Source organism: Urocitellus parryii, chromosome 8 (assembly GCF_045843805.1).
Source record: "Urocitellus parryii isolate mUroPar1 chromosome 8, mUroPar1.hap1, whole genome shotgun sequence".
NCBI classification, from domain to species: Eukaryota; Metazoa; Chordata; class Mammalia; order Rodentia; family Sciuridae; genus Urocitellus; species Urocitellus parryii.
This window is the reverse complement of record NC_135538.1, coordinates 33,652,423-33,665,323: the sequence shown is the minus strand read 5'-3', so window position 1 is coordinate 33,665,323 and position 12,901 is coordinate 33,652,423. Positions and strand designations below refer to the sequence as shown.

At 35.8% G+C, this 12,901-nt stretch overlaps 1 protein-coding gene across 1 annotated transcript in view; it reads left to right on the top strand.

Moving 5' to 3' along the window:
- Window positions 1-12,901, top strand: part of L3mbtl3 (L3MBTL histone methyl-lysine binding protein 3) — a 114,154-nt gene that overhangs the window by 63,713 nt on the left and 37,540 nt on the right. The window contains exons 15-16 of the mRNA XM_026380900.2: window positions 4,142-4,227; window positions 5,063-5,173. Coding sequence (XP_026236685.1) covers window positions 4,142-4,227; window positions 5,063-5,173 — 197 coding nt within the window. The remainder of the gene's footprint in view (window positions 1-4,141; window positions 4,228-5,062; window positions 5,174-12,901) is intronic.

Genomic DNA, 12,901 nt, shown 5'->3' with positions numbered 1-12,901 from the left:
TAGCGGTACCTCTCTTTTCTTTGAAGTTCTCTGGTCCTCCAGCTGTCCGCCTCTGGCCTTACGGCCTCCCTAACTTACTTGCTTGCATACTTGTTCTGTGGCATTTTGAATTTATTTTTTGTGTGCTGAAGAACAGATTCTGCAGCTTTGTTGTAGTCAAGACTGTGTTTTTAAGCACTTCGCTATGGATGGTGTCATAGTCCCTACTGGTAGGGAAAGGCAGGGTCACCGGCTGACACAAAGCCTCACAGCACAGGAGGTGGCTGCTCAGCGGTCACAGGAAACGGGAGGCCTAGCTTTGCGAGGAGCTGTTTTGTGAATGTGGTCCACAGCGTGTGAGAGCAGAGGTTCAGCTTGACAGCAGGTGAGAGCAGAGGTTCAGCTTGGAGCTTTAAATGCTAGTCTCGTTCCATTCTAGGGGCTGGTTTCATTTCAAGGCTTGTCCTCAGTTCCTTGATGCAGTGCCTCACTTAGACTGTCTGATCTTCTTCCTCAGGGGACCAACCATTCCTGTGGCTGGTGAGCCTAGTCCCTTCCACTTCTAAGTTTTCTGATATGTTAAAGGGAGGAAAGGAAAGCCTCTGACCTAATTTACAGGGTTGTTTTGAAGATGAAAGAGACTTAAGTTATGAAGTGTTAGCAGAAGGTGTTAGTGGTACCACTGCCCAAATATGGTGTTGCCTGGAAATGCCTGGTATTCAGCCCTCTTGTGTCCCGTAGCTTACAGAATAAGCTAGCTGTTTTCGTAGTTGTTCTTTGTCACTCTCATCTAAACTACTCTTAGATTATACTCTAGAACTCTAAATTCTAATATTTTCTAGTTTTATATCAACCCTTTCTTTCTATAACATTTTTGGTCATACTCAGAAATTTGGTAAATAAACACTGAACCATATGTCAATAGTATAAGAGCTTTGTGAAACAAAAGAGAAGAAAATAAATTACAATATTTAAAAAACAAAAAAACAGTGAACAGAGGTTCCTGGTGATGTACCCTGGGAAGGGATGGTGTAAGACATTATTGCCAACTTCTTATGAGAGATTCAACACCTTTTGTGTGCTTTCATTGCCTTTTATAATTTGGTGGAAGAAGAAAAAGTACATGAAGCCTAATGGAATGTTCTTAAGGCCACTGAACTGGATACCTAAAAATGATTAATATAGTAAATATGGTAAATTATATGTAATTTACCACAATAAAAAATACAACCACAACCTGCAGATTATAAGAGTGGTTTACTGGGCATGTGCTGATGTTGCTCTTTGCTCCATGACAAAAAAGACACCCTTGGTGTAAAGGGAAATTCCTGACTCATTCTCCCACCGCCTGTCTGAAAAGAAATCCTGATCAGCCAGGTGCCTTGGGCAGCTATTCTTGAACCTCCCTGGCTGCTTCAAGAATGAGTCCATCCCCTGACCAGCCAGCCCTCCTGGCCCTGTGTTACTTTTTCTGTAAACATACCTGTCTTTACTTTTTTTTTTTTTTCCCAAAACTGATATCTTCACATTTTAAAATTATTTTTTATCTTTTAAAAATTGTTTTTGTTCTTTTTAGATATACATGGCAGTAGAATATATTTTGACATATTAAACATACATGGAGTATAAATTATTCTAATGAGATCCCATTCTTGTCGTTGAACATGATGTGGAGTTATACTGGTTGTGAATTCATATATGAACCCAGGAAAGTTATGTCTGATAAATTCTCCTCTTTCCTCTTCCTATTCCTTCCTACTCCCCTTTGTCTTCCTTCATTCCCCTTTGTCTAATCCAAAGAACTTCTGTTCTCCCCCCTCCTCCCACCCATTGCGTGTTAGCATCTGCATATCAAAGAGGATTTTTGGCCTTTGGTTTTTGGGGATTGGCTTATTTCACTTTCTTTCTTAATACTTCAATATTAGTTTGTTATTAGCACTTTTCCCTATATGTGTGCTCATGTGTTTGTCTACGTATCATTTTTTTTGCAGTTTTATAGATTGAACCCAGACCCTTGCACATGTTGGGAAAGCACCATACCATGGAATAATATCCCTAGTCTTTTAAAATTGTATTTTATAATAGGATCTCACCAAGTTGCTAAGACTGACCTTGAACCTTCAATCTTACTGCCTCAACCTCCCAAGTAACTGGGATCACAGGCATGAACTACCATGCCCAACTCTATCAGTTTTATTTAGTAGATTATTCTGATTTAAATGCTTAAATTGTGCAAGTTATGTTTCTTAAAACTATATTGTAAAAATGTATAGATAGAAATAGACTTGCATATGTGCTTTTAAAACATTTCAAGTGTAGAAAAGTTTCAAGGATAGTACAGAATTTACTACCCTAGCTTGACCCAGAAACTGATTCAAGTTTGTCAGTTGTCCCAATGATATCCTTTATATCAAAAGGATTAGGCTTTGCATCAATAGCAGACCCCTATAGTCTCCCTCGGTTAAGTTGTCTTTGAGTTTTCTGACTTAATATGTTTTAGAGTTACAGATAAATCATTTTATAGATTGTTACTTGAGTATGACTGGTATTTCCTCATGATCAGAAGCAGATTATGCATTTTGTTCTCATTGCATCCTCTCAGGTGATACATGATGTCAGTTTTCCTATCATTAATTGATAATGGTCAAATTTGCCTGGTTTTTCACTAATGTAGTTATTTTCTTATTTGTAATTAATATGTATTTTTGGGAGATACACTTTGAGATTCCTTAACTAACCCGTATCTCAGTCTCATTCACTAGTTTTGGCATCTGTTGATATTTCTAGTATGAATTATTCTAAGTTGATAAAATGTAATTATTCTTATTCCATAACTCTTTGTAATTATTTAACATTGTTCTGAAAAGACTAGCTTTCTCACTTTTCCTTTACTCATTCAGTTATGTGTTTGGACCCATAGATTATTATTTTTTAATCAGTGAGTGGCATTATTTAGCAATTGGGAGACCTGTCCCTTTGACATATCTTAACCACTTTTTGAGAGCATCATACTTTCTGGCTCAGCTTGCCTTGACCCAGTCCTACAGTCAAACATTTCTCCAGAGATCCTTGTGGGTTTTTTTTTTTTTTTTTTTTTTTTTTTTGGTGTTGTCAAAATTGAAATTTAGAAACTAAGATCTGATTACTAGGTGTGCTTTTTGCTACTGGAGTGTTGAAGGCCTCTCAATGGACTTAGGAAATATATACACATATGTGAATATATACAAAAGCCTATATTTTGATTTGTTTCTGCATCTGTATATATTGAAACCATGGATTGATACTATTAGCTCTGATTCAAATCCAATACTGTTGGCTTCATTCCAGTTTTACTCTGTCCATATTTATGCCTTTCTTCTCTGTCAGGGAGAAACCTGGCTTCCATTATCTCTAATATGTTTACCTATTTTCTCAGTCCCCTTTGTGTAGCAAATTTCCTAACCTACTGGGCCACCATTAATGTCTGCTCATGCCTACCTAATGGATTTTAGGCTCTGGAGGAAACAAAAAGCAGTGGGAGAGAGGAAATGATAGTTATTTCTGTACCTTCTATTAATAATATTCTGTGATCTGTGTGTGTTTCCTTGACCTTATAATATGAGGAGGTATCTGGAATATCATATATTAACACGTATAAATCTTAAGTATTCTTTCTAATAAATCCTATTTCATGTGTACTTTACATTTTTGCATATTTCTATGTTGAGTGTCTATTTAATTTGTTTTTCTACTTTCACATTTACAAATAATTATGCATTGTCTTCATACATATACATGAAATTTTGTTAGTAAGGTATACAACTGCTAGATTAAAATGTATTTGTGTGTCTTATGTCTAAACCTATCCTTTTTTGAGAGTGTAAATGACACACACACACACATATATGTGTGTGTGTGTGTGTGTGTATATATATACATATATATATATATAAAATTTTCATCTGAAAAATGATAGAGAAATCATGATCTAGATGAGAACAAAGTGATTATTACAAATAGTTCTGAGTGTGTGACTGATTTAGAGATGTTATGTGCATGTGAATAAGAGTTGCCTAGATTATTATGGTAGCAATATTTCATAATTTTTTCATAGAGCATTTTGTTATTCTCACTATCGTTGGTTAAAACTCATAGGATATAATATTTTTGTTTTATTTTGTAGGATATCCAAATGTGAAACATTTTTCTTGGGATAAATATTTAGAAGAAACAAATTCTTTACCAGCTCCTGCAAGAGCTTTCAAAGTGGTGAGATGATGTGTTTTGCACTATATTTGTTTAATTTGTGTTGATGATATTATTTATTCACTGAAATTTAAGAACAAAAAGAGGATGTCCTGGTAAACATTTGAGAAGAAAATAAAAGGATAAGTGAGATATTTTTAAAATTTAAAAATTTTGTAAGTCATAATTGTTACTGGCTTTTTGTTGTTGGTATACACACACACACACACACACACTTCCGTTTTACAGAAAAGGGCCCAGAAGCTTACAAAACATAAACTTTGCATAGTCCTGCACCGTGCCCAGCTATCCCCTCACCTTCTGCTGCCTATAACATGTATCTGTGGGGTTTGAGGTAGAGGTGGCTCTGGGTCCCCCTTTTCCATTTCTGTCCTGTAGGATCTGTTGTATCTTGCTAATATTCTTTCTTTCTTTTTTTTTTTTTTGAAACTCTCTTCTGCTTTTTTCTCTCATTAACACTTCTTAGTCTTGGTGTCTTGTCTCAGCCACTTGAATGTTCTTCCTCCCCCTTTTAAAATTGGATTTTATGCTTGTTGAGTTTTGCTGAGCTACCTCCAGCTAAAAATTGTCATCGTCCCTATAGCTAATCAAATAACTAAAATACCTTTGCTTCAGCCTTACGTATTCAGTCCACAGCTAGGCACTCAGACTGTTTCTCTTGCATACGTCCTTGGGATAGTGATATTTGATAGGAATGGTGCCATCCAGAGCCAGTCTGGGAGCTTGAGAGTTTAAAAGGCTGATTCCCTAAATAGCTCAACTATTTCTTATTTTTTGTAACATCGAGCCCACCTGCTCTTCCTCTGAATCTCACTTCATGACATTTTTGTTATGGCAGAAACCTCCACATGGATTCCAGAAAAAAATGAAGCTTGAGGTTGTAGACAAAAGAAACCCCATGTTTATTAGAGTAGCAACTGTCGCAGACACAGATGATCACCGAATAAAAGTAAGTACTCTGTGTGCTTTGATTTTGGCTTTTGTTACAAGGTGCCATGCCTGGAAACTTCAGAAAAATACTTGTAAAGTCCTGTATTTAAACAGTAGGAATAGGAATACGCAAAGTCAGTGACTATGCTTCTTGGAAAGTCAGCATTCATCCAAGTTTTTCTCCTTTAATCTACCTCAGACATTTTCTCTTTAATTATAAGTGACAATTTAAGGTTTTGAGTATTTGGAGAAATGTAGATACAATAAACTAATGTTCTGTTCAAAAGAAAACATATCTTCATTCTTCAATAGTATGTTTTTCTAAAAATAATTAATGTCTCTTGTAAGGTGTGTTAGATGTAGTCTTTTCAGAAGAATATACTGTCTTTGAATTCAGGGCAAATAAAGATAAATAGCTTGATAAATAAAAATGGAGATTCATAAAAACCTCTTATAAGGCAAGCGAAAATTGGGGAAGGTGGATTCAGTTTGTTGAGTGTGGTGCAGCGAGTGTAGGGTTCCAGGTTAGGGGCACTGTTGAAGGTTTTATCTGTTTCTGGCTTCAACATTTACTTCCCTTTTCAACCAGAACAGTATCCATTTTCTTCCTTCATGGGATTGTTTGGAATTACTGTTCAGATAATAATAGTTATAACAGCAAGACATTCGTCGTACATGGCATTTTACAGGGTAGCAGTGTTCTTGCATTAGTTGACATTTGTAGTAATTGCAACGTGGGGAGATGTGTGCTGTCATCCCTATTTTATTAATGAGTCAGGGACTCAGAAAGATTAAATGAATTACTTTATTCATTACTGGCAGTGGCAGAACTAAGTCTCAGTTCCCTGCTATAGGAGCCTTAATCATAAGCTCATTTAAAAAAGAAAATCACATCCTCCACTAACTAATGAGATAACGTATGAGAAAATAAATTTCAAAATAACATGAAAAAAACCAAACCAATGTAGTATTTATATAAAATAGAAATTTTAATGTTTAATTGTACTTAAGGTTACATAATCATGTAACATTTGTGAAAATTTTAGAAATAATGTGAGGCCTGTGTTAATCTTTTTCAAGTGCATTTTCTTATCAATTGTGTTTGGTTCTGGTGTAAATCATAAAGTAACCAGAATATTTTAGCTGTAGAAATATTTTTAAAAACAATATAGACCAGCAATCAAAAAAAAATGTGGAATTAAGCATGATACTATCTTTATAAGTCAGTTTGCACAGAATTGAAAAGTACAACTGATTTTAGTTTAGGTGCATGAAAAGTTGTTCTCACCTAATGACTGGTAGGAATATAAATATCCCAGCTGTTATGAAGAAAAGTTTTGGCACCAGAATCTTAGAGTATTTTTCATTCTTTAATTCAAGAATTTTAGTCATAGGAATTTATGTTGGGGAATAACCAAAAAAAGTAGGCAACAACACGCTGATTTAACACCAAGGACAACACAGGCACCAATGGCAAGATAAAGTACATCTACATGATGTTAAAATGAAGCATTTCAGATGCATGTTTAATATTGAGAAGTAAAAAGTTCAAGTTTAACATTATGTATAATATTATTTGATTTTTTTCTTTTTATTCTGAAGAACAGTTAAACAGTTCTGGAAAAAAACATATTGTAGTAATAACAGTGCTTATCTCAGGGTGCCAATATTAATAAATCATTAGGTTTCTCTTGTTAATGGTTTCAGGAACATATATTAGTTTCAGAATAAAAAAAAAATTAGGTTAACTCTTTGATTTTTACATATGAGGAAATTTTGTCCCAGAGGCGTTCAACACTCTCAAGTAGAGGACTCAGTTAACAGGAGAGGTTTAGGCTAGAATCCAGCCTTTTACTTGAAGCTGAATCCTTCCTCCAAAACGATATCCTTGGCAGTACTTGACACCCCCCAAAAGAACTGGCTGTGAGCTGTACAGTTGATGATAACCTTTGCATAATTACTGGAATGAATGTCACAGCTGAAGGTGAACACTGTACAAATATCTTGGTATGTATCATCACCTTTAAAGGTCAGTAAACAGGGGCAGTGACTCACTTCCAGATTCACTGGAGGTTGTAAAAATATAAAAGGTTTCAACAGTAGGAGTTTTTCTAATAATATGAGAGGTGATACAACAGGAAAGCTTATTCTTTTTTTTTTTTTTTTTTTTTTTGCAAAGGAAGAAAAAGAAGAGGAAAATATACTTAAGTCATTAGTGTGGTTTATTATTTTAAGTTTCTCAGAGATAAAATCAAGTCTTAAAAATCTCAATGTTTAAGTTAAACAATATATAATATTCCACACTTTGGGCTATTATAATAAAAAGTTTCAAAATCTGATATTTTATCAGACCATCTTGATGAAAAACATTCAGAATGTTTTCTTATCATATGTTTTTGTAACAGAACCTAATACAGTCCTTCTCCATCCATTCCAGTCCCTAGTCTGGCTCCCCAGAGGCAAGAACTTTCAGCACTCTTGGTGGTTGCTTATGATGTTTTATCTACAGTTTTCTAAAATATCATATATCCTGGCATTTCTCAGTTCACCAGTTTTAAGTAAGGCTTCGTCCTGTTATGATAGTTCAGGATTTAGATTTTTTTTACCACACTTTTTTATTGGTGCATTATAGTTGTACATATTGATGGGATGTGTTGTTATGTAATCGTACATGAACACATATGACAAAATTATCTGACCAATACCACTCCACAACATTCCCCCCTCCCTTTCTGTCCTCATCCTTTGATCCCTTTCCTCCACTGATTTCTCTTTGATGTTTAGGAGATCCCACATCTTTGTTTTCCATTTTCGTCTCTAGCTTCCATATAAGAGCGAAAACATATGACCCTTCATCTTCTGAATTTGACTTATTTCACTTATCTAGTTCCAATTATTTCCTGCAAATGACATAACTACATTTTTCTTTATGGCTGAATAAAACACACACACACACACACACACACACACACACACACACACACACCATTTTCTTTATCCATTCATCCTTTGATGGACAGACACCTAAGCCAGTTCCAAGTTTGGCTATTGTGAGTTGTGCTACTCTAAACATGGGGATGCACATATCACTGCAGTGTGATTACTTTAATTCTTTAGGATAAATATCCAAGAGTGGTACGGCTGGGTCATATGGTGGTTCCATGCCTAGTCGTTTGAGGAACCTCCATAATGATTTCCATAGTCGTTATACTAATTTATTCTCTCATCAATGGGATTTATACCTTAAGCCATTCTTATTTTCCCTTATTCTTTCAGCAGTACAATATTGGTTTGGTTTTCTTTCCTTTTTCTCCTTCACTCTTCTCATTATGAGTTAGTACTACTGTGCCAAGTTGTCTTTTCTTAAGACTTTTTGTTTTTCTGAACACCGATAATCTCTTCATAGTTTATTTTATTTTTTAAATCTTCCGCTTCCTCATGAATTTTTTAACAAATGCTCCAATATTTGTGTTTGGAGTCAGAAGCTCAAGTGTGTTTTTCTTTTCTTTCTTTCCTTGAAATATTTTCCCCACAGCTCAGCAGCCGCCTCTTGAGTGGATATAGTCTAAGCCTGGGACTTCTCTTTGCTGACACATGACTAAGTTGTATTTCATTTTCCTGAAAATCTCAAAGTCTAGTCACGCACTTTGATTCTCTTTGTGTACACTTATCTTGCTGAAGCATGTCTTTTTGTGTCTTCCTAAGAAAAGGGGGTATACGAAGCGGATTTTTTGACTCCTTGCATGTCTGAAGATGCCAGCATGCCAGCTTTGTGTTTGACTCTTACCATGACTAGGCGAGATGTTGTGGGTAAAGAGCTGTTCCCCCTGGGGTGTTAAGAACACAGTTCTGCCTTTCTCTCAGACATGGCATTGGGCTTCGGCACAACCAGGCCCATTCCGATTCTGCCTGTTTGGGCGATGTTCCTCTTGACTCTGGAAGCTCTCAGGTCCGTCTTTGCCTGGCGGATGTTCTGATGCTTTGTGGTAGTATGCCTTGTTGCAAGGGTCTTTTCCTTTGTCAGGCAGAGTACTTGTGCATTTTCACCATGGAGCTTCATGTCCTTCAGTTTCTGGAAATGTTCTCCTATTGTTGTTTTGATAGCTTCCTCTTCTCTCTGTTTTTTCTGGAAGTCCTGCTATTCTGGTACTGCACTGGGTTGACCCTCTTATTTCCTTCTTTCTTCTGCAAGTCTTTCTCTCTTACTCTCTTTATTTTTTTAATTCTAAGTGCTTATGAATACTAAGCCTATTTCCCAAACCTCCTATTGCATTTTAAATTACACCTGTGATTTAAAAAAAAAAAAATTAAGATTTTTTTTTTCTGGTCCTCTTCTTTTTCAAATAGTATCTCTTTTTATATCTTATCCTAGTATTATTTTTTAATCTGAGGATAAAAGTGGTGGTTTTTCTTCTGTTCCTTGCTTATTTCCTGCAAATTTTGTTCTTAATTAGCATGGTGTCTGCTTTCGTTGGCTCTCCTCAAATGTCTAGTGATCCTTGATTCTGTTCATATTAAGAAAGAGGTACCATACATTGCCTGCTTTCATGGGTAGACTTAGAGTTGCTCCTCCTCTCTGAGTGGACGTGTTTATGACCCCCCAGTGGTGGTCAAGGCACAGATAGTACTGACACCCCCCACACACAGTTTCCCCCATATGTATATACTTGTGGTTAGTTTACTTTATGAATTAGGGACAGCATAAGAGATTATTAACACTACTTGCTAATAAAAATAGAACAGTTTTAAGAAGATCTCACAATAGAAGTTATGTGAATGCGGTTTCTCTCTCTCCCCTTCTCTTTTTAAAAATATTGAATTTACCATTTAATATTTTGGACCACTGTACCTAAGGTAACTGATACAGGGAAATCCTGGGTTGACTGGTAGGTTGCGCCATGGAATAGGAAAGCAAAGAGGCAGGCTTCTCCCAGAGAGATCCCCACCTTTGGCATCTGGAGCCTATGGTTTCTGCTGGTCTGCAGCTGGGGGAAGGCTGAACTTGCCTGCTGCTGGGTGAGACGACCCATGTTGCACTTCATCACATGCCCATGATGGTTTTTCTCTAGAAAGCAAACCTTTGCTCATTTGCAGGGTGGCTGAAAAGGGCCTTGCCAAATTGGGTGGAGTGGAGGAGCAGATATAAAGTTCTAAGCAGTCCCATATTCAGAGTGGAAACCAGTCTTGCCCTTTTTGAGACCATTCTCTTCACCCACCTGTGGTATCCAGCCCACGTCCTCCTTAGCTTCTGCAGGGGAATGGAGTAGCTCTGTTCTGATCCCCTCTTCAGTCCTCCACTCCCCTAAGTAGTTCAGCACCTCCTTGGCCTGTTTTTTCCTCCCAGAATCATCATTGTCATTTCCCAACTATCAGCTGCTTTCCTTTCTAGTTTGTCCTTGTGGGTTGATGCCTTTTCAAGTATAACTTGAATTTCAGGAGAGACCGGAGATAAGTTCCTGGGTCTTCAGTGTGTTTACTGAGTTGCCTTCACATGAACAAAAGCTGGCCAAATCTTTTCTTGTTTTTAAAGAAATAGTGTGCTTTCTAAAAACATAACTTTTAATCTTGAAATTGTCACTGTATACAATTTAAAGGGTTTAAATTATACTTCTAGGTGAAAAATGTATCCAGTTTCCTAAACTATAGTTTTAAACAGTTACATTATCTGTTCTGTGCTCTGATCAATAATACTCTGTTTCCCTTAGAAATATAATAAAATTCAACAGTGTTGCTGAATTGTTTTTAATTCAGGATTGTTACAATAGAACAGTGTCCAAATAATTTTATATTTCTCTTTTGTGTTTGTAAAATTTGTAAATGTGTCATATGATATGTTTATGTGTCTTTCTCTGCTAGACACATAACTCTGTGTTTCTCTGTTTGTTCTTGTTAGGCCTTTGGCTTTATTTCAGGGTAGTACCCAGCAAAAGGAGAATGGTTACTAAACGTTTCTATAACATGATGGTTTTGTTTGTTAAAAAACTCTTGATATGCTACAGACTGAAGTCTTAAAAGTTTTCAAAGATGAAATGAAACTATACAAACTTACCTAATGTTTTTTTAAATTTAGGCTTCTAAAGTTAGAATGTTAAGATTAATACTTATTTTTGTGCATATTTATGTAAATCTGATAGTATATTTTTGAATGCATTTGTTCTTGATTTCTAAACTAAATTTTATACATGAAATTTTAGCCTCTAAAAGTCTTCAGATTGTCTACTAGCATAGTTTGTTGATGGTATTAGATCTATCTTCAGTGTCTAAGGTATATTAATCTTAGATCACCTTTAAATTGCCACACTGAGATGTCAGTTCAGATGAAAACTTGGAAAGGATATGGTATCACTAGATATAATAGCTTCAATATGAACATTATTTGTATTTATACCTGAGGAAAATTAAAAAGAAACCCTTTGATCTGTGATGCTATTAAGATTTTTGGAGACTATATTGCCATACAGTAATGTCCTACTTAGTATCATTGGGTCTCAATTCTTAATGCACATCAAAGTTACTAAGAAGTTTAGTAAATGACACACAGGTGGACACAACCCAAGCCAGACCTGTGCAGTAAGAACCTCCAGGGTGGGCCCTGCCTTTTTCTCCCTCTTCTCTTTTCCCACCAGTATTCATAGATAATTCTGGTGTGTATCCAGGGTAGAGAGTCACTTATCTTGTTGAAGATTGGAGCTCATTCACAAAAGACAGATACTAAATTTTTTGAAATTTTGTTGTTTACAATAAAGGGAGCGTGAGTTATGTTAACACTGATTCCTATGTAAAAGAAAGAATCTAGGGATGGCAAGATCAAAATAATTAGAGTTTCATGTTTAGTACAACAAAGATGATCTACTCTGATGAATTGAAAATTAGAATCCTTAAAACTTACTATAATGTCATAAATTATGATTACTCATTTATTGGAAGAATTTTTTTAAAGAGAGAGAGAGAGAGAGAGAGAATTTTGATATTTATTTTTTAGTATTTGGCGGACACAACATCTTTGTTTGTATGTGGTGCTGAGGATCGAACCCGGGCCGCACGCATGCCAGGCGAGCGCGCTACCGCTTGAGCCACATCCCCAGCCCTATTGGTAGAATTGATGTTACAAATTTGTGTTTTCAGAAAATTATCATGAATGTCATTCTTAATGTTATTATTTTTGATCAGAGGAAAGGGTGGTTTTGAGTTAACTAAGAATGCTGTTTATATTTGGTGTATGTGAATGATGAATTATTTTATTTCTGATTCTTGAGTTCTAGGTCTAGTTTTTCCTCCTAACTAGCTATATGACTGTCAGCTAAGTAATTAATCTTTAAGAGTTTCTTTTCCTTGTTAAGATCTTATCTGTGATTTCTTCCAGGCTTGGAATTCTGAGGCTTTGAATCTGGTGGGGGGGTGGGGGGTGGGGGGTAATTTAAGCTTGAGAAAGTGGATTCATTGCAGAGGACATTATTTTGAGTCCATAAGTATGTACTTTTAATAATTGCATACTATTTATCCTGTGAACATATCATAATTTATTTTGCCAGTTTCCTGATAGTGGATCATTGGGTTACTTCTAGTTGTTTTCTATTACAAATTGTTTTGTTGAGATGATCAAGTCAATGATGATGTATTTTTGTTGATTGTTTTTGCCAAATATCTCTCAAGAAATGTCTCACCAGTTAACACTCCTATCAGCAGTCTTATGGGAGTGCCCGTTTATTCTCATAGTTAACCGGCAATAGGAGTCACCAAAATGTGA